Source organism: Balaenoptera musculus, chromosome 1 (assembly GCF_009873245.2).
Source record: "Balaenoptera musculus isolate JJ_BM4_2016_0621 chromosome 1, mBalMus1.pri.v3, whole genome shotgun sequence".
Classification (NCBI taxonomy): Eukaryota; Metazoa; Chordata; class Mammalia; order Artiodactyla; family Balaenopteridae; genus Balaenoptera; species Balaenoptera musculus.
This window is the reverse complement of record NC_045785.1, coordinates 141,060,747-141,083,787: the sequence shown is the minus strand read 5'-3', so window position 1 is coordinate 141,083,787 and position 23,041 is coordinate 141,060,747. Positions and strand designations below refer to the sequence as shown.

The 23,041-nt window shown below is 36.3% G+C and overlaps 1 protein-coding gene across 3 annotated transcripts in view; it reads right to left on the bottom strand.

Moving 5' to 3' along the window:
* HMCN1 (hemicentin 1) overlaps positions 1–23,041 on the bottom strand; it is a 506,773-nt gene that overhangs the window by 55,427 nt on the left and 428,305 nt on the right. For all 3 annotated transcript variants that reach the window (XM_036867831.1, XM_036867840.1, XM_036867846.1), the window contains exons 82-89: positions 17,483–17,673; positions 13,487–13,700; positions 12,217–12,351; positions 11,617–11,807; positions 9,961–10,042; positions 4,634–4,903; positions 3,715–3,885; positions 3,411–3,581 (exon numbers count right to left, since the gene is read on the bottom strand). In XM_036867831.1, the coding sequence (XP_036723726.1) occupies positions 3,411–3,581; positions 3,715–3,885; positions 4,634–4,903; positions 9,961–10,042; positions 11,617–11,807; positions 12,217–12,351; positions 13,487–13,700; positions 17,483–17,673 (1,425 nt within the window). The remainder of the gene's footprint in view (positions 1–3,410; positions 3,582–3,714; positions 3,886–4,633; positions 4,904–9,960; positions 10,043–11,616; positions 11,808–12,216; positions 12,352–13,486; positions 13,701–17,482; positions 17,674–23,041) is intronic.

The following is a 23,041-nucleotide window of genomic DNA, read 5'->3' as shown; positions in this document are numbered from 1 at the left end:
AGACAAAGACATTATAAGAAAAGGAAACTACAGGCCAATATCTCTCATGAACGTAGATGTAAAAATTCTCAACAAAATATTAGCAAGTTGAATCCAACAATGTATAAAAAGAAAATCTCTTCAGTCCCTAAGATGCTGACATACCCCCCTGGATGAAAAAGACTATCTTTAGCTATTTGCCCATTTTGCAGTGGTATACTGACAAATGTTTAACAACCAGCTCTCTGGGAGTAGGGAGGGAAACTCTGATTTATAGCATCTGCAATATTTGTGGTGTGAAACACTCCCACTATGGTCAATATCTACCTACTAATATGATGTCACTAAACTCTCAGTGGGAAGAGACACATGCTCTCAGTGGTAAGATCCAGAACACCACTGACAATATGCCAAAATCACAGCTAAATTCAATCAATATAGAGGCTGGGAGATAACCAAAGAAAGTCTGAAGAACAGTAAGCCAATAGAAGAGTGAGCAAAACAGCAGTAAGCCAATAGTTACTCAACATGAAGAGAAAAAATATCCTGACTTTTGTTTTATGACATTTACTAATATCATTTACCTTTTCATTATATAGACATTAGATATCATAGCTGACAAACTGTACAAAGATTGCTCTAATCCAGTATTTCTGGTTCTTTTTGCTTTGATAAATTATTCTATTATAATTAGATTTCTAATTTTTCAAGATTAAAGAAACTTGGCTTTTGGTTTATTTTAAGATTTCATAACAGTTATTTAATTTTTGTAATGTAATAGAAGTTCTGAACTGCAAATCAAGACACCCAGGATCTAAGCAAATTGGCTTGGGAATCAGACAGACCTGGGTTCCAATCCTTAATTCACTTTTTAGTAGGTATGTAACCTCAATGAATTAATTATCATATACTTTCTGAATCTTAGTTTCCTTTTCTGTACAATAGAATGCAATATCCAATGCAGAGGGTAACTATCTCATTTTTGTTTGTCAATATCCCTTTTTTAGACCATCTCAGCTAGGGTGGCTCTCCCAGTTATGCTCTATCACTTCAACTCTTTGAGTTTGTCCTGTCTGCTTATCAATATCTGAATGATATTCTAACTCCAGCAGTTAGAATGGTGCTCAATAAGTATCTGTTGGATGAATGAATGATTAAAAGAATGAATTAATGAATGATTAAAAGGATGAATTAATGAATGAACAGCCACTCTTCTATTCCATATGATTTCTTTCAGGCTGTCAAACAAGAAACCCTGCCCCTCTTGATACACGGTGGGCAAGTAGCCCAAGCTGGCTCTCAGATCAGTATCCTTCTCCTGGACTCCCTGAGTTCAGAGGTGAGCCTGGGACCCAAACAAAGTCAAACAGGGTTCTTTCTCAGAGGCTGATACAAATTATGAGAGAGAGAGAGGAACTTTTTCCTCTGAGGCCTTAGATTATAAGGCCGCTGTGAGCCAGCTGCCGGAAGTCCTATTTCCCACCACATGGAAAGAGTTTAATGGAGAATAAAGCCAAAGAAAAGAAAGCAGAGATGAGAGATGGAAAACATGCTAGTGAAAACATGCTAGTAAAAACATTAGCCAAATCCCTGGATTCAATCATACCTGAAAGTAGAATTTTCTATGTAAGCTTAGTATTTAAGTTTGATTTCTGTCACTTTAACCTGAAAGAGCCCTAATATACCACACCCAGTATATTCACTGTAAGGATATTTGCCCCAAACAGTTTTGCCACCAACTAATTGACTGTAAGGCAATTTTGCTGTGAAAGATAAAACAACGATCGACAGGTCTGACGGTTTGGTTTCAACTAGTTGACAGTGGTTTCATTTCTCCATTGACTCAGTGTTCCAATTTTTATATTATATACATCTTAGGCCTCATAATGGTCGCTACAGTGACGAGCAGATGTGAGGGTCTTAAAATAGTGGATGATAACAGCTCTGTATAATGACTTGATAGAAAATACGGTGATAAGAAAACTTACTGGAAATGTGAAATAAGAGAGTGTAAAGCCAGATCGCATACTATACTAAAATGATAATATATCAGTTTGCAAATCCTTTGGTGAGCACAGCCATCCCTCTCACCTGTCAAAAGCAAAAGTTTACCAGGCTATGGCAAATATAAAAGGGGCGGCTAGTAATTCATAACGGTCTTCAAGAGCATTAATTATCGATTCTTTAGCTAATTCAGATACCACAGATTGCTCTCTAAGCTGTCTTTATCAAATCTATCATACAATATTAGAAGTTGGAGGCAAAAGAATCAAGCTCCTCTTATCCCCGCAGAAGGAAACGGTTATATGCTTCCCGGTAAGTTTCTTGAAAATGGTGAAAATGTTTGCTATTTGATAGCGGAGAACATTATGTAGCCAGAATTTTGGTATTTGGGACAGAATCTGGCTTAGATGATTTGGTGACATATAAGGACTGAGAATGTGATGGAACATTTAAATGTAGTCCAGATATATATGATCAGTTATGTATGTTACATATATTGATAAGAAATAGCAGCGTCCCTCGTCTGTTCATTTTAAGTTCAGGGATATCTGAAAAGACTTACAGCAGATTTTTTGTATATCAAAAAGAATTTATGATGTCCAACATAAGATCCTGAATCCTTAATGATAAACTTTGAGAAAGGAAGTATCATCGTTTTCTAAGACATACACCAATACAACTATAAAATGAATTTACACACATTTTAAATGTATTCAAATATTTTCTGTATTTTCATTTTTCACAACAAAATGTTTTAAAAATTTTGTTTTTAATTTTTCATCTTAATTATATCCTTTTAAATGTCCCTCTTTTATTTTATCTTTATTATTTTATCTTTTACAGCAAAATTGTCTTATGGTCTGTTTAGTTGTGCAGCAAAACTGCCTGCAGCAAAGGTTCTTACAGTGAAGATACCTAGAACCCTAAAATACCTATGTTGTAGTGTTGTTTCACAAAGTAAAAAACAACATGTAGATAAAGTACTGAGCACGGTTCCTAGCACATGACAGGTATTTAGTGAATGGTAGCTAATATTATTTTACTCCTCACCAGCTGTGTGTTTCTGGGCAGGTCTTTAACCTCTCTAGGCTTCAATTATTTCATGTGAAAATGAATGACTGGATTAGCTGTTATCTAAGGTCCACATTATCTCTAAAATTCCATTAATTTGATTAAATCTACATGATTAAAAATACACCACAGTTTAGAGCCTTTTATTATGTTCAGTTATATCAGGTATTTGATGTAACACTGATTAATGTCCTACCTTCACAAGTTCATCCATGAGACAGGACTAAGAACACAGAAAATGAATGTGTTCAAGGGTTGAGGCCATAACATCTCTTCACAATAAAGAAGAAAAGGTAATTATAACTCCTTTGTAGGAGTTAGAAAGATGCAAGTTTTGCTTATTGGTGGATTCTCACCTGGGCAAGGTCTAATGTTGCACATGATTATTTCCACAGCATTCCCTTCACATGGCTGCCCACCATGTTGAGCTGATGGATTATTGCAAGTTCTGGTCCTGGTTCGGTTGCCATGTCCACAGCTCCTTGTGCATTCTTCCCAAGGGCTCCACTCTGACCAGTTACCATCCACTATCCAAAGGTGACACATTACACCATTAGATATATTTCAGTTGAATGAACTAATAGTGAGACAAGTCATAGTTAGGGAACAGAAATGAGTATCTACTGAACACGTGCCCGTCCGGTGAATAAAGAGGTTTACCTGGACACAGCTTATGTTGACAGTTCCGCATTTCTGAATCTGATCCCTGGCAAGGCTTCCCACCATTGGCTGGAGAGGGGTTGTTGCACACACGACTCCTCTTTTGGATGCCTTTTCCACAGGTGACACTGCAGGATCTCCAGGTTGACCACTGGGAAAAGCCACCATGAACTGCAAGTAAAACATTGTACTTGGTCTCTGTTTTTGTAAGTAAAAAAATTGTTAAGTCAGATGTCATTTAAGATATGCACTGCATCTAGCACTGAACCTATGAAGGCTGAGAGATTGCTTATGGAAGCTCTTCTTTACTGTAAAATTAAAACCTAAGCATGAGAGAAGAACTTCAAACGGTTAACTAGAGTTTCTTCCCAGCTCCAGTGCTGACTCATCAGGACATGGCTGTTGAAAGAGTCAGCGACCAAGACATTTATATGCTATTTACCTTTTGGAAATAAGTCATTCTTTTTTTTTTTTTTTTTTTAAAGCCTGTGGTGTGGGATGGAGTTTTTTTTTTGTTTGTTTTTTTTTTAAATTTATTTTTGGCTGTGTTGTGTCTTCGTTTCTGTGCGAGGGCTTTCTCCAGTTGCGGCAAGCGGGGGCCACTCTTCATCGCGGTGCGCGGGCCTCTCATTATCGCGGCCTCTCTTGTTGCGGAGCACAGGCTCCAGAGCACAGGCTCAGTAGTTGTGGCTCACGGGCCCAGTTGCTCCGCGGCATGTGGGATCTTCCCAGACCAGGGCTCGAACCCGTGTCCCCTGCATTGGCAGGCGGACTCTCAACGACTGCACCACCAGGGAAGCCCTGGAAGTATCTTAAAGGTAGAGGAGACTTGGACTAAGATGCTTAATGATTTTTATGATTTGGATCACTCCAGGTGCTGTTCAACATGAATGTCCCTGGGTGAACGAATCACACTCACCCTGGACGATGACAGGCACTCGGACAAGGACAGAACCCATCAAGTTTCGAGCAACACATTCATATTCGGATGTATCTTCTTTCCGAGCAGCGGTGATATATAATGAGTTGTTGGACAACACATTAATTCGCTCATCCCAGGGGATAGAGTGCCCTTGACGGGACCATGTAATGGTTGGATGAGGCTCTCCAGTTGCCTGACAATTCAAGACGACTTTGCCACCAGCATTAATAATAGTTTCTATTGGCTCAAGAGTGATAACAGGAGGACCTATGGAAAAAAGCACATAGTATTTCTTAGCTTTTGTGGAATGATATGAACATTTTAAGCCATATTATATAGTAACATTATTTTGAAAAAAAGTTAGGCTGATTTTTTAACACACTGTAGCTTCTCAACTATTAAGGTTGTAATGGCTATTGATAGAATGTTTTATTTAGTAAATGGCAAAAATTTAAAATCCCCAAGCAGTCTAGCCTAGAGCATGGGCTCTGCAGTCATGCTGTTCTGGATTCAAATTTTGTCTCTGCTCTTTACTACCTTTTGGAATCACTGTGTCCTTAAAAATGGTCCCTAGTTCACAGGATCTTGTTTGACTCGACTAAGATGATGTAAGCACAGCTCTTCAACAAAGTAAGCACACAATATTATTAGTACTATTGTTATTGTTAACAAGGTAAGCACACAATATTATTAGTACTGTTGTTGTTATTATCATTGCTTTTGTCTGTGTTTTACATGGTGAACATTCAATTCTTTCCCTTACATTATTTTTGAGGTAAGGAGTCATTATCAACTCATTCTTTCACCAGTGGTCATCATTCTTTTTTTTTTTTTTTTTTTTTAAAGAAATTCACGTTCTTTTATTTATTTATTTATAACTGTGTTGAGTCTTCGTTTCTGTGTGAGGGCTTTCTCTAGTTGCGGCAAGTGGGGACCACTCTTCATCGCGGTGCGCGGGCTTCTCACCATCGCGGCCTCTCTTGTTGCGGAGCACAGGCTCCAGACGCGCAGGCTCAGTAATTGTGGCTCACGGGCCCAGTTGCTCCGTGGCATGTGGGATCTTCCCAGACCAGGGCTCGAACCCGTGTCCCCTGCATTGGCAGGCAGATTCTCAACCACTGCGCCACCAGGGAAGCCCACATCATTCTTTAATAAACATATATTAAGAAACTACTTTTTGCCAGGCACTGTGCTAGATGCTGAGGACACAGATATAATTTCTAGTCTCAAGGAGCTAACAGTCCACTTATAAGACAGACAAATAACCCATTATTAAGCTGTGCTATAATATACCTGCAGAATTTGGTAATAGAATAGGTAGAATAGAATTTAGTATACAATAGGTAAATGTGTGGTAATCTGGGAGCATAAACAATAGTGACTCAATAGATCATACAAAAGCATGTCACTGGAAATGAAGAGGAAAAGGAAAATATTCAAGAATTATTGAGAAGGTGGGAGTGATAGAACTTAGCCATTGAATGGTATGGCATAAAGGGAGGAATTGATGACTACTACGAAACTATTGGTTTTGATTTGGGCAATATAGTATATCTTTGGGCAATCCAGTAGAACATAGGAGAAAGAACAGATTTGTTGGGAGGGAGTAAGGAATGATAATTTGCATCCATGTAGAACTGCTGAGCTTGAGATATCTGTAGGACATTCAAATGGAGATGTCTAGACCACAGTTGGATATTCATATCCAGAGCTCAGAATAGAGATATGGGCTAGAAATATAGATTTGTGAGTCTTTCATGAGTGGATAAGATTGCTTCAGAAGTGAGTCTAAAATTAGAGGAAGAGATCCAAAGACATAAACTATTACAACATCATTATTTAAGAAATGGACAGAAAATGAGCCTGTAATTGAGTTTCTTCCTTGAAGAAACTCAGGAGAAAATGGTATCCTGGCAACCAAAGGGAGTTTCAAGAAGGAGGAAGAGGTTAACAGTATCTATACTGGATGATAGCTGTTCAAATAAAGTTGTTGGAAAGAATGTAAAAGGAACTGCAAAAAGCTGCTGACAGAATGTTTATCTTTATACTGGTCTACAGTGTCAGGATAGAATATGAAAGACTTCATGGAGAAGAAGCTTGGACTGGATTTTTAAAAATGAGTAAGATTACATACAGCAGAAAGGAGGCTCCCTGGAGAGAAGGAAATAGCATAGAGATGGGTTTAGTTTTGAAAGGATGATTCACCCAGGAGAGCAGTAGCATGAAGGTTTTAAACATTTGGTTAAAATCTTATAAGAAAATCAGAAGGGTTTATGTTTGAATAGGTAAGCAAAGGGGAGTGTGCTTATTCTTGATAGAGTATGTCGGGATGACGGTGGTGTTTTAGTGAGACTGAATTGAATGGTGGAATGATTTGCTCAGTGAGAGTTAATGCAATCATATAATTCAAGGCAGTGGCTGCACATTATAGACCAGGAAATGTATCTGGAATGATGGAACATAAAACAAAAATAGAAGTAAAATGTGTTTTATTGTGATATTACTATGCTAGTATTTTATGTAAAGGTACCACTGACATGTTGTCTTTTACAAAAGTAATTATTTCATATGAGGTTTGAATCCCTCAGTGAGTGTTATTAATGTATTATTCATATATATGCCCACATCATCCTATACAATTGCCTTCTTACTTGATGTTTACATTAACATCACTCCAGAAACTTTCAGGGCTGGTGCTTTTCCTTCTCTCCCAGTGTTCAGATTACATTATGTATTCAATAAACTGTTGTTGCTGAATAAAGTAAATGCCTCAGACTAATCACGCAACACTAAATAACAACATAATAATATGAACAGACAAGTTCATTTATTCATTATGGTCAAAGAAAGTGTTAAATAAAACTTAGAATCTTAATTTAGATTCCACATTTGAACATTTCCAACTGCACATAAGGCTATAAATTAATTCAACAATAAGATTCCATATGTACATCTTTCAAAGTTGAATTAATTCTATATCAGTCACATAATGATCAGTTAAATACGAGCATTTTATCTAAATGAAGACATTACTTCTGGTGCTTTATTTTAATTTTAAACAAATTATATTTTTTTTGGCTTTTTTATATCCCTCATTTATTACAATGAATTTATTGTCAGTATGTAGATGAGCTAATCTAATCTAATGCAGCTTTTCTTAAACTGTCAGTGGAACACTCTTCCAGGAGAGATTAATCATGAGATGACCTACCTACACTCACCCAACAAAGGGGTGAGGAAGGTTTCATGGAAATAACATTTTTTTGGGGGAAATGTAGAATATTATATTTTCCTCTTGTTGAGTTATAACTAACTCACATCTGCATATTAACATTTCTGGAAATATCTGCAGTAAAGAAATTGGTGCACCTAAGCAGGGCTTGGCATATAGTAGGTGCTCTTCATATATTTAATAAATGAATAAACTTTGTTTAATCTATTTTTTTCTCAGACTTATTTGATCATGGCACTCTACTTTTTTCCTAATGACATCCCACAAAGTTATCATTTGGTAGATATGTATTTTAATAAAACATTGTCTTAGCAAGACATACAAACAACCTGAGTGTCTCTCAATGGATGAATGGATAAAGAAAATATGGTATATATATATATTACATATATGGTACATATAATATAGTCTATTCTATTTTGTATACACACACACACACACACACACACAGACACACACGAATATTATTCAGCCATGAAAAGAAGGGAATCCTGCCGTTTGTGACAACATGGATGGACCTGGACAGCATTATGTTAAAAGTGAAATAAGCCAGACAAAAAAGAGACAAATCATGTGTGGTAAATCACTTACATGTAGAATCTTAAAAAAAAAAAAAAAAAAAAAAAAAGTCAAACTCAAAAACAGAGAATAGGGGCTGAAGGGTGGGGGATATGGGGAGATACTGGTCAAAACATACAAACTTTCGATTATAAGACGAATAAATTCTGAGGATCTAATATACAGCATGGTGACTACAGTTAGTAGTACCATACTGAAATACTTGAAATCTGCTAAGTGAATGGATCTTAAATATTCTCACCAAAAAACCCACAAAAAACAAACCAAAAACAATGACTGTGTGAGGTGACGAATGTGTTAATTAACTTGATTGTGGTAATCATCTTATAATGTACATGTATATCAAATCATCACTGTACACTTTAAATATACATAGTTTTTTTTTCAACATCTTTATTGGAGTATAATTGCTTTACAATGGTGTGTTAGTTTCTGCTTTATAACAAAGTGAATCAGTTATACATATACATATGTTCCCATATCTCTTCCCTCTTGCGTCTCCCTCCCTCCCACCCTCCCTATCCCACCCCTCTAGGTGGTCACAAAGCACAGAGCTGATCTCCCTGTGCTATGCGCTGCTTCCCACTAGCTATCTATTTTACGTTTGGTAGTATATATAAGTCCATGCCACTCTCTCACTTCGTCCCAGCTTACTCTTCCCGCTCCCCGTGTCCTCAAGTCCATTCTCTACATCTGCGTCCTTTAAATATACGTAGTTTTGTCAATTATACCTCAATAAAGCTGGTGGGGGGAAACCACTGTCTTAAATATCTGTTAAATATCTATTCAGTGTTGAAGTTTTAGAGAACAGTAGTTTGGCAAACAGCTGTTAGTAAATGCTAGTCTACAGCATCTCTCAATAGTGAATAAAGAAAATGTAAATAAATTCATCCCATTAATTACTGAGGCTATTCACAAAATAAGCTGATTTCCTTAAATTCTCAACCTAATGACACTGTTCTCGGGTCAGCCCCTGAAGTGGTTCTGGGGACTGTCCAGGGAGCCACTGGAGTCTTTCATGTTTTTCTAATTATGAAAACCTGTCTTCCAGTGGTTTATACTGAGGGATTTCATCATGAGCATGATAATCCTGCCCAGAACACATAGTTATTTCACGGCAGATTGACAGCAATCGAGCTGGAGCACTCTTGAGTTCATTTACGTTAGTCTTTATTTTCAACACTTATTTTTAAAGTGCCAGAAAATATCTTTGTAAGTTCATCACAACAACTGTGAGGAGCTATACGAAGGGTACTCGATTGAATATATTGCAAACAACACAAAAAGCTCTGCTACCAAGCAACTGCAAGCGTGAGCTGCATGTGTTAGATAAAATATATTGCAAAATTATATCAGTCTTATGCTTGGTAACAGCTGCTCCATCAGCAGCAGAAAAGTAAGTTAGACAGACTCTGAAAGCTACCATTAATGTACTTGCTAGAAAGTTAAATGAACAACTAAATGGACATTTCTTAAAACAAGTGTTTAATTAGAGTTTGATTAAGCAGCTTACTCTGCAGAGTCAGACTCATGCTGCGCTCCACCACCCCAGCTTCATTGGTAGCTACACATTTATAGTCACCGGCATCTTCGTTCTACGGAAATAAGCAGTGTTTTAGAAAAATATGAGCCTATAGAACAGCGCAAATCACTTTTTATTACCCTGATGCTTGTTTATATGCAATTTTTTTTTGAGATGGTATTTCAGTGGAAATAGAAAAACTTACATATATTTAACCACATAAATAGATTTTTTTTTTAAAGAAAAGAAGAGAAAGAAATTCCTAGCTTAAATTTTTTCTGAACAACCTATCATTGCTCTCAGGGAATGATAACTGGCAGGAAACCTAAGCAGAAAATCACATTTTTTACGATCATTTATCCAAAATTATCTTATTAAAGAAAAATGCCAACACTATTCTTATAGATATCTTAAAAAGCATTAAATAATCAGAACAAATCAACGAATATCTAGTTCTTTCTTATGGGGGTTATTAAAAAAAACCATTAAGCTTAGCCTCCATTTAGAAGGCTTGAAATGTAGGAAAGAAAGTGAGAAACTAATTTACTAATGATGACAAATCACAGAATGTAAGTCACAAATTTATACGTATATGGTATAGAAAATAAGGACCACATGAGTTTAGATTTGATGACTAATTAGAGACAGATTTTGCTAAGGTCTTGTGAACAGAAGAATTCTGGTCTTGTTAATAGAAAGAGTAAGTCAGTTAAGGGGAACTGAATTGAAGGAAGTGGAGGAGGGTGGGAGGAGAGAGACAGATGTTGATTTAGATGTTTAATCAGGGTATCAATGCATTATCCAAATAGAGATTTCTAGTAGGAAACTGTAAATGGAACTTGAAAGAGTTTCAGGGTTGAAGGTACAGGGTTAGGAATCTGAAATTGTATGGTGGAAAATAATTAGTATTAGTATTAATATTGATATTAGGAGAAGTACCAAGGACTTCAGAAGTAGTAATGTTTGTGTAGAGGAAAAGGAGGGTAAAGCAGTAATGAAGAAGCCTGAGACTCATTAGTGTAGCTAGAGGTAGAAATCATCTCAAAATTGAAGGGACAATCAATAACATCTAAGGTTGAAATAAAGCCAAGGAGAAGAAAAGACTGAGAGTGGCCCATTGGAGCAGGTGATAGGATAGTATACACTAATTAATTAATTCAACAGTAGGTTAACAAATTACCCTCATTTAGTCTAGTTAAGAATTTTTCAGATAAAATATCTCATTCACTTGACCCCCAAATTAGAATAACTTAAAGTACTAATCACTGTCTGAATTACTGAAGCTTTTGGAAAGCCTAATATAGGTATCGACTTGGTGATGAAATCTAACATTTATTTGTAATTTACAATGTTGTAATTCTTCAATTTCCGCATTCTAAAACAGATTTGAGGAAGTTATCTACTGATGTTGAACAATAGGTCAATGATGGAAAACCAAGCAGCAAAATTATTTTATTGCTTGTACTTCTTTGAAGGGCTAAAAATCATCAATTTGAACCATTGTTTCAGTTTTTTAAAAGAACCCATTGATTCAGATTTTATGATTAAAATAGGAATGCATGAGAAACTTTTCCCATCCATGGCACCTGTAGAGAGGCATTGATTGTGACAGTTAAAGTGCATACTGACAATTCCAGTGTGACTTACTATAGTGCCATAAATGGCCAGGGAGCCGTTTCCAAGTTGCCGAATTCTGTGGCTAATTTCAATATCCATCCCTCTTCTGCTCCACTGGATAGTTGGGGCGGGATCACCTTTCACCTCACAATTCAGGATTGCATTACCACCAAGTGGTTCAATCCAGTTAGAAGGGTAATCACCTTTGAAGACTGGAGGTTCTGGGGAAATAACAAAAGATGAGTATAAGAAAAAGGAAGCTCCAATAATTTCTTTGTGATTTTGATCTATTTAAAAGATAATTTAGTGAAGAGCGGAAAAGCCACTTTGGAGCCCCATGAATCTTCCAGAATTAATTGCTCATGCTAATCAATGAGATAATTTTGTCCATTTCAATAACCTAAGTGGATGATTCCATTTTGTGCCAAATGATCTCTTTACATACTGCTTACCTACTTTTGAGTTGAATGTTCATAATTTTTTTTACATCATGAATTTGCATAACTGTGAAATAAGACTAAATGGATTAATAAACTGAAGTTATATTGTATTATTATACAATAAGGAGACAAAACACAAACCATTCATCATAAATAAATTACAAATTAAAAATAGAACACTTTTATCTACCTTTCACATAAACAAATCCAATTGCCTTCACAAAACCAACGCTGTTCTCTGCAGTGCACACATAAGTACCCGAATCTTCTTTTGACATCCTTTCAATAACAAGTTCACTGTGTCCATTTACACTGTCAAAGTGGGCTGAAGGAAACAAGGTAGAAAGCAACATAAATGCCTCTCAGTAACCTAGGAAAATAATCACTACAGCTCAATATTTTGCAGGTTAGATTTATGAATTGGTCAGTAATTGAACCAAAGAGATCTCATTATGACATTGGAGGAGAGAGCCTTTTCCAGGGATTTCTTCCTGAGCTATTTGCTGTGTCTCTAGACACTTGTTTGAAGAATGAAAAACAGCAGAAGGAACAGGAGAAGATAATGAAAACAAACATCTTTTAAAATTAATTTTCGATTTGAAGTACACCTTTCATCTCAAAGGGTTGACTAAAGCTGGCTCACAGTCTCTCTGGGTTTCAAAAAATCTTTCAGAAATATGACATTTTCCATTTCATTTCTCTCACACCACTTTTCCTCCAAAACAATTTACATCAAAATATAATTCAACTGACCTGGCAGCTCAGAGGGGAAATCATGAAAATATACGCTAGTTAGGTAATAAATAATGACAACAAGATTAAATTTGTAATAATTTGAACTTCTCCATAAGTGATGATGATATAAATATTTACAAAGGTATTTACAATACTTGGAATAGAGTATAAGATAAACATGCTAATCCTAAAATAATCAATACTAAATAAGGTTTTGATTAGACCAGCCAATATCTAATTATGTTAAGTATGTTTACCTTGCATGTTCTCTCCCATTCAAATTATCCTTTAAAGTTTCATACTGCTGAATATGTGGAAAATTAAGCTTTAAAAATTTTAATAGCTAAGTTAGTACTACACCTTCAGAAAAGAGTACTGATTAAGTTTTTTAGAGTTTATTTTTCCTTAGTAAGGTATACTATTATTGTTAAGGTGATACAGTTGGTGAATTCTAGTGATTAACATAAATCTTTATAGCAGAGAAAACTCAAGCTTATTACTAATTTTCCAGCAAGGCATTTGTAAATGCAGTACTTCAGAACTCAATTTTGGGATGCAACAATTTCTCTTTACAGACAATATCTTTATGCTGGTCATAAAGTCTAACAAATAGAGACACTTGTCCTCCCAGGGGTGAGGATTCCTGGGCTTTAAAACAAAAAAGGAGATTGGTTTTGAGTTCTCTATGGTTGTACTATTCACTTCTTAAGAATTAAATTACCAACCTGGGATAATATTGTTATTGAAGGTCCATGTTAACTTGGGCAATGGAATACCAGTTGCTTTACAGTTTAATCGTAGCTGTTCTCCTTTATTTAATGACACATCTCCAGGAAGTTCAGTGAAAGTGGGGAGAACATGCACAGTCAGGCTGACGGTGTGTGTGTCTTCACCTGCAGCATTCTTAGCAATGCAGGTATAGGTGCCAGAATCCTCTGGCTTAAAGAAAGAAAAATCATACGGCTTAAAATTACGTAATCTTACATTCTACTGCATATAATACATAAAGTTGCATAGCTTGGTCCCCAAAGGAGCACTCTTCTTTAAAGCCAGTTTAAATTTCCATCTTGTAGTCTGAACCATCTGGCTAGCTTTTAAATAACATAATTTAAAATGTATAAGAATTTAAACAAAAGCCCATACCTTATAGAACTATAGAATTTATAATAATAAGATCTCAGAAAACTTTAGATTATAAAGTTTATTAAACATCAATTGCTGTACTGCAATGTACAAATAAAGAGCAAATAGTCCCAAAGGCTGTTAGAATCTTGACAGCATAGTTGGCTCTCTGGGTAATGTGGCACCAAAGTCCACCAAAATTATCAAAGGAAATGGCAAGAGTAAGGGCAATAACACCTGCAATTCCAAAATTTCACTTGCTAAATCCAGCTCTTGGCACTGACTTTATTAGATGTATTGGCAGTATTTGACACAATTCTGGCTTCCTTCGTTTTAAAACCATGTCTCCACTTGGCTTCCAGGATACCCCATTCCCCTAGTTTCCTTCCTACTTCACTGGTTGCTCCTTTTCCATCTCCTTTTGCTGGCTTCCCCTCCACATTAATGTCTTTATGTTGGTATGTGAAAGGGCTCAGTCTTAGTCCTCTTTTCTTCTGTATCTGCACTCACCTCTTTGGTGATCTCATCCAGTCTTACGGCTTTAAATATCATCTATCTATTGATGAGTACCAGGATCTCCAGCCCAGATCTTTCTTCCAAATTCCAACTACATTGAACTTTTCATTCCAACTCTCTGCTTAGATGTCCAAAACTGAACTCCCCATTTCCCCTTCCTGTTCTATCTGCAGCCTTCACACCATCTCAGTTGATGGTTACTTTGTTCTTCCAGTTGTTCATGCCTTTGTTCTCAGACATTTGAGTTATCCTTTATTCTTTTCTTTTTCAGACTCTACTTGCAATCTAGCTAGGAAATCCTAGCTTCAAATATGTGCAAAATCCAATCACTTCTCACCCCTTCTCTGCTAATGTTCAGCTTTTTTAAATTACTTTTTATTGGAGTATGGTTGCTTTACAATTCTGTGTTAGCCTCAACTGCACAACAAAGTGAATCCGCCATATGCATACAGATATCCCTTCCCTTTTGGACTTCCCTCCCATTTAGGTTACCACAGTGCACTAGGTGAGTTCCCTGTGCTGTACAGCATGTTCCCATCAGTTGTCCATTTTACACATACTATCTGGATAAAGAAGATGTGGTACATATATACAACGGAATATTACTCAGCCATAAAAAGGAATGAAATTGGGTCAGAGATGTGGATTGACCTAATGTTCAGCTTTGAGTCCTATAATCTCTCCTCTGCCTCCAGACCATCTTCCCAACTGGTCTTTTCTGTTTCTACTCTTGCCTCCTTACCATGTATTCTCATGGAATAGGAGGAGGAGGAAGGGGAGCAGGGGGAAGGGGGAGGAGGAGCCAATGCAATATTGCAAAAACATAAGCAGACAACATTGTTCCCCTGCTCAAAACCTGTAATGGATTCTGATTTTACTCAGGGTAAAATGCAAAATTGTTATGACCTACAAGACACTACATGTATCTGGCCTTTATTTTTCTCTGACTTCTTTCTCCCTCTTTTCATTCTTTTTCTTCTTTGCTTTCACTGGCCTCCTGTTTCTCAAATACATCAGACATGTTCCTACCTTACATTCTTGCGTTCTTTGCACCCACCTTAATTTCTTTGCCCCCAAAATCTGGGGGAGGAGCATCCCAGTTTTCTCTGCCTGGGATGCTCCTCTTCCAGATATTTGCTTAGCTAACTCACTTCCTTCAAATTTTGCTCAAAATGTCTCCTTCCCAAAGGACATTTACTCTGACTATGCTATTTAAAAATGTAACCTGTACTCCTCCAAATTCTGATCCCCTTTACCCTGCTCTTCTTTTACTTTTCATACCAGTTGTTTTCTTTTGGCAACTGGTATGAAACAATACTTTGTTTATTTTTATTTGTTATTGTCTATCTCCCTCCTCTAGAAATAAACTCCACGAGCGCAAGGATCTTTGATTCTTTTGTTCCCTGATGTATTTATTCCCAGTGCCTAAATCAGTGTTGATCACAGAGAAGGTACTCAATAAATATTTGTTGAATTAATGACTGAATGCTTCTGACTGCATTAAGGTCCATATTACAGACTTTTTCTTCTTTTTAAAAAGTTTAAGAATATATATATATATATTTTTGCATTGAAGCATCAAAAAACTGATTGGAAATGCAGCATAAAGATTGTAATTACTCATTATAGATATAATCTAAATTTGGTTGGTTGTATACTAATTTTTTTAAGGGCAAACAGGAATAAATCATATTCCATGGAAAGGTCTCCCCACTCTGACACCACTTAGCTATTCTTAAAATTCCCAGGTTATAACAACTTAAGTTTTAAATCAAGGATTTTATGGAAGTAAAGCTTTTGAAAATCTGGATTGTACATATTATTCACAAATAGACTTCTTATCATTTGTGTCCTTCATCTAGTTTTTATAAGCTACCTTATTGTTGATATATTTCTTAATGTATCTGAGTCACTGTCTCACTAAAAGTCTAAACTTTTCTTATTTAATTTCTTCAGGTCTAAGAGTGATTAAGGGGCCTAATTCAACATTCTTGAACCTGGGAGTAATCCCTACTGGAGATGTTTACCAGCTTAAACAAACAAACAAGCAAACAAATTTATCCTTATTTTATCAATTCTAAAACTCATAGTTTTAACTTTTAATATCTCTGAATTTGGGATACAACTTAAAAATTGATGATCTTCTCTAGTTTACTTGACTATTTTTTTCTTAGTGGCACATAAAATATTGGTGCATCTTACAATTGATGGAAACTTAGATTTGAATAAACACAATTTCTACTAGCACATGAGACAGAGTTAGCCTATCAATCACTAGAGCTATTTATCTGGTAATTCCAGGAGTCTGGCTAAAGGCTGAAATTATACTGTGAAGTGAATGTGATCAATTTTATCATTTTAATTTGTTCAAATTTAATTCTATGAAGACTTTGTAATGAAATTTAGGCACTTTGAAGGGTAATGAAAAGGAATAAGATAGGTACAAAAGCTCTGAATATGATTCACATTTTAATCATGTTTAATATTTAGTACCAAGTGTTGATACTCTCAAACTACATGATAATTTTTTAAAAAGTCATGTGGTATACATAGATACAGATTCCTCTTCAAGTGGGCTCATACTGAAAAACTAAGATGCTTCCCATAGCTACAATTTTGCAAACTGGCGAAGTACCACCTAAGAATATTCAAAAACCCCAGCTTGCCCTGATCCCTAAGACTAAGAGTTATTTAAAAACCTGAAAAGAGCAAAAAGCCTGCTTTTTGTATTTGCTTAATAATACATCAGACATTCTTACATCTCTACTCTTCTAACCATCCTCATGCATTGTTACAAACATGGAATATAACAGAGGCTTAGAATTTTTCCTGATAAACACAGATTTCCACAAAAATAAAATAATTTTAGAAGGAGGCCACTTATGAGTTCTCACGATCTGCTAAATACCGTTCTCGGGGACATAAAATGAAATATGTGTAAAATTAATTTTTTGACCTGAATTTATAAGAGTACCTTCTTTCCTTTCATTATTAAAAAATACATTTCTGAGCTAAGTCACTAAATGTAAAAAGGTGAATTAATAATCTGGCTTAATGTATCTATTCGTGTCTATTAAACTTACCACAACATTTTCCAGAATGAGCTCCCCATAGGGTTCGACAGTGTGTTTTCCTAACAAGTTAGCCAAAAGAACATTGTCTTTTTTCCAGTTAATTGCTGGTGTGGGGATTCCATCAGCCACGCATGGAAGAACGGCTTGTGAATTCTCATTGACCGTGTAATGTACTTCTGTACTTTGAATTCTAGGTGGTACTATGAAGAGTTTAAAAATGATAGGTATTCAGGATGTTGCGTTCAATAATATCTTTATTCACACTGAAAATTAACACACAATAGACTTTCTTGAGGGTAACTTGCTAGAAATACTAACAAAATTTATCAAGCTATTTACTTGTTTGTTACTATGAAAGCAATCCATATTTTTGATGCTAGCAAGAATTCTAATGCATCTGTACTTGCTGAATATCAATTTCTGAAAAAATGACATAGAACTAGTGAGAAATATTTAGATTTTATTTGACTTCCTGACTTTTCCTTACTTGAGTTTCTTTTGCTTATTGCACTGAAGTAAAATAAACAAGAGCAACTAAAACCAAAAATGCTTCTATAGTTGTAGAATTGCTAGATTTGTATCACAGCGATATTGTGAGGATAGACTAATAAAAGTCCCTAGTTAAAAACACTGTAAAATACCCCATATTAAATATCACAAAGTGCTAAAGAAAAAAATATTTATTGCAGTATTTCACATGTGTTACAACAAATGCAAGTAAAACCGGTGAAGACATTTAATTCAATTTTTATACTGTCACAGAGAAATTTTTACAGTGATTTCATAATTCTGTGCAAATACTGCCATTGCCTCAAATTTTTTTGAAATGGAATTTAGGCAATATAGAAAGGTCAATTGACTATTTCAGGGTACTAAGAAATACTTTAGTGAACTTGGAACTAAGATATTCACTTCTAAAAGAAAGGCTTAAAATATATTAAGAATACTTGGCTCAAAAAGTAAAAATAGAGATTGGTTCAAGATGGTGGAGTAGAAGGACATGCTCTCACTCCCTCTTGCGAGAACACCAGAATCACAACTAACTGCTAAACAATCATCGACAGGAAGACACCAAAAAAGATCACCAAAAAAGATACCCCACGTGCAAAGACAAAGGAGAAGCCGCAATGAGATGGCAGGCAGGGTGCTATCACAATAAAATCAAATGCCATAACCACTGGGTGGGTGACTCACAAACTGGAGAACAACTTTACCACAGAAGTCCACCCACTGGAGTGAAGGTTCTGAGCCCCACGTCAGGCTTCCCAACCTGGGGGTCCGGCAACGGGAGGAGGAATTCCCAGAGAATCAGACTGTGAAGGCTAGCGAGATTTGATTGCAGGACTTCGACAGGACAGGGGGAAACAGAGACTCCACTCTTGGAGGGCACACACAAAGTAGTGTGTGCATCGGGATCCAGGAGAAGGAGCAGTGACCCCATAGAAGACTGAACCAGACCTACCTGCTAGTGTTGGAGGGTCTCCTGCAGAGGTGGGGGGCAGCTGTGGCTCACCAAGGGACAAGGACACTGGCAGCAGAAGTTCTGGGAAGTACTCCTTGGCGTGAGCCCTCCCAGAGTCCGCCATTAGCCCCACCAAAGAGCCCGGTAAGGCTCCAGTGTTGGGTCATGACAGACCAAACAACCAACAGGGAGGGAACCCAGCCTCACTCATCAGCAGACAAACAGATTAAAGTTTTATTGAGCTCTACCCACCACCAGTCCCTCCCATCAGGAAACTTCCACAGGCCTCTTAGATAGCCTCATCCACCAGAGGGCAGAGAGCAGAGGCAAGAAGAATTACAACCCTGCAGCCTGTGGAACAAAAACCACATTCACAGAAAGATAGACAAGATGAAAAGGCAGAGGGCTATATACCAGATGAAGGAACAAGATAAACCCCAGAAAAACAACTAAATGAAGTGGAGATAGGCAACCTTCCAGAAAAAGAATTCAGAATAATGATAGTGAAGATGATCCAGGACCTCGGAAAAACAATGGAGGCAAAGATCGAGAAGATGCAAGAAATGTTTAACAAAGACCTAGAAGAATTAAAGAACAAACAAACAGAGATGAACAATACAATAACTGAAATGAAAACTACACTAGAAGGAATCGATAGCAGAATAACTGAGGCAGAAGAACGGATAAGTGACCTGGAAGGCAGAATGGTGGAATTCACTGCTGTGGAACAGACTATAGAAAAAAGAATGAAAAGAAATGAAGACAGCCTAAGGAACCTCTGTGACAACATGAAACACAAAACATTCGCATTATAGGGGTCCCAAAAGGAGAAGAGAGAGAGAAAGGACCCGAGAAAATATTTGAAGAGATTATAGTTGAAAACTTCCCTAACATGGGAAAGGAAATAGCCACCCAAGTCCAGGAAGTGCAGAGAGTGCCATATAGGATAAACCCAAGGAGAAACGTGCTGAGACACATAGTAATCAAATTGGCAAAAATTAAAGACAAAGAAGAATTATTGAAAGCAGCAAGGGAAAAATGACAAATAACATACAAGGGAACTCCCATAAGGTTAACAGCTGATTTCTCAGCAGAAAATCTGCAAGCCAGAAGGGAGTGGCATGATATACTTACAGTGATGAAAGGGAAGAACCAGACCAAGATTACTCTACCCGGCAAGGATCTCATTCAGATTCGATGGAGAAATCAAAAGTTTTACAGACAAGCAAGAGCTAAGAGAATTCAGCACCACCAAACCAGCTCTACAACAAATGCTAACGGAACTTCTCTCAGTGGGAAACACAAGAAAAGGACCTACAAAACCAAATGGAAAACAATTAAGATAATGGTAATAGGAACATACATATTGATAATTTCCTTAAATGTGAATGGATTAAATGCTCCAACCAAAAGACACAGGCTTGCTGAATGGATACAAAAACAAGACCCATATATATGCTGTCTACAAGAGACCCACTTCAGACCTAGGGACATATACAGACTGAAAGTGAGGGGATGGAAAAAGATATTCCATGCAACTGGAAATGAAAAGAAAGCTGGAGTAGCAATACTTATATCAGATAAAATAGACTTTAAAATAAAGAACATTACAAGAGACAAGGAAGGACACTATGTAATGATCAAGGGATCAATCCAAGAAGAAGATATAACAATTATAAATATATATACACCCAACATAGGAGCACCTCAATACATAAGGCGACTGCAAGCAGCTCTAAAAGAGGAAATCAACAGTAACACAATAATAGTGGGGGGCTTTAACACCTCATTTACACCAATGGACAGATCATCCAAACAGAAAATTAATAAAGAAACACAAGCTTTAAATGACACAATAGACCAGATAGATTTAATTGATATTCATAGGACTTTCCATCCAAAAACAGTAGATTACACTTTCTTCTCAAGTGCGCATGGAATATTCTCCAGGATAGATCACATCTTGGGTCACAAATAAAGCCTCAGTAAATTTAAGAAAACTGAAATCATATCAAGCATCTTTTCTGACCACAACGCTATGAGATTAGAAATCACTTACAGGGAAAAAAACGTAAAAAAAACAAACACATGGAGGCTAAACAATACGTTACTAAATAACCATGAGATCACTGAAGAAATCAATGAGGAAATCAAAAAATACCTACAGACAAATGACAGTGAAAGCACAATGATCCAAAACCTATGGGATGCAGCAAAAGCAGTTCTAAGAGGGAAGTTTATAGCTATACAAGCCTACCTAAAGAAACAAGAAACATCTCAAATAAATAATCTAACCTTACACCTAAAGGGACTAGAGAAAGAAGAACAAACAAAACCCAAAGTTAGCAGAAGGAAAGAAATCATAAAGATCAGAGTGGAAATAAATGAAATAGAAACAAAGAAAACAATAGCAAAGATCAATAAAGCTAAAAGCTGGTTCTTTGAGAAGATAAACAAAATTGATAAACCATTAGCCAGACTCATCAAGAAAAAGAGGGAGAGGACTCAAATCAATAAAATTAGAAATGAAAAAGAAGTTACAACAGACACCGCAGAAATACAAAGCATCCTAAGAGACTACTACAAGCAACTCTATGCCAATAAAATGGACAACCTGGAAGAAATGGATAAATTCTTAGAAAGGTATAACCTTCCAAGACTGAACCAGGAAGAAACAGAAAATATGAACAGACCAATCACAAGTAATGAAATAGAAACTGGGATTAAAAATCTTCCAACAAACAAAAGTTGAGGACAAGATGGCTTCACAGGTGAATTCTATCAAACATTTAGAGAAGAGCTAACACCCATCCTTCTCAAACTCTTCCAAAAAATTGCAGAGGAAGGAACACTCCCAAACTCATTCTATGAGGCCACATTCACCCTGATACCAAAACTAGACAAAGATACTACAAAAAAAGAATATTACAGACTAATATCACTGATGAATATAGATGCAAAAATCCTCAACAAAATACTAGCAAACAGAATCCAACAACACATTAAAAGGATCATACACCGTGATCAAGTGAGATTATCCAAGAGATGCAGGGATTCTTCAATATATGCAAATCAATCAATGTGATACACCATATTAACAAATTGAAGAAGAAAAACCATATGATCATCTCAATAGATGCAGAAAAAGCTTTTGACAAAATTCAACACCCATTTATGATAAAAACTCTCCAGAAAGTGGGCATAGAGGGAACCTACTTCAACATAAAGGCCATATACGACAAACCCAAAGCAAACATCATTCTCAATGGTGAAAAACTGAAAACATTTTATCTAAGATCAGGAAAAAGACAAGGATGTCCACTCTCACCACTTTTATTCAACATAGTTTTGGATAGCCACAGCAATCAGAGAAGAAAAAGAAATAAAAGTAATACAAATTGGAAAAGAAGTAAAACTGTCACTGTTTGCAGATGACATAATACTATACATAGAGAATCCTAAAGATGCCACCAGAAATCTACTAGAGCTAATCAATGAATTTGGTAAACTTGCAGGATACAAAATTAATGCACAGAAATCTATTGCATTCCTATTCACTAATGATGACAAATCTGAAAGAGAAATTAAGGAAACACTCCCATTTACTATTGCAACAAAAAGAATAAAATACCTAGGAATAAACCTACCTAGGCAGACAAAAGACCTGTATGCAGAAAACTATAAGACACTGATGAAAGATATTAAAGATGATACCAACAGATGGAGAGATATACCATGTTCTTGGATTGGAAGAATCAATATTGTGAAAATGACTATATTACCCAAAGCAATCTACAGATTCAATGCAATCCCTATCAAATTACCAATGGCATTTTTTACAGAACTAGAACAAAAAATCTTAACATTTGTATGGAGACACAAAAGATCCCGAATAGCCAAAGCTGTCTTGAGGGAAAAAAATGGGAGCTTGAGGAATTAGACTCCCTTACTTCAGACTATACTACAAAGCTACAGTAATCAAGACAGTATGGTACTGGCACAAAAACAGAAATATAGATCAATGGAACAGTATAGAAAGCCCAGAAATAAACCCATGCACCTATGGTCAACTAACCTATCCCAAAGGAGGCAAGGAGATACAATGG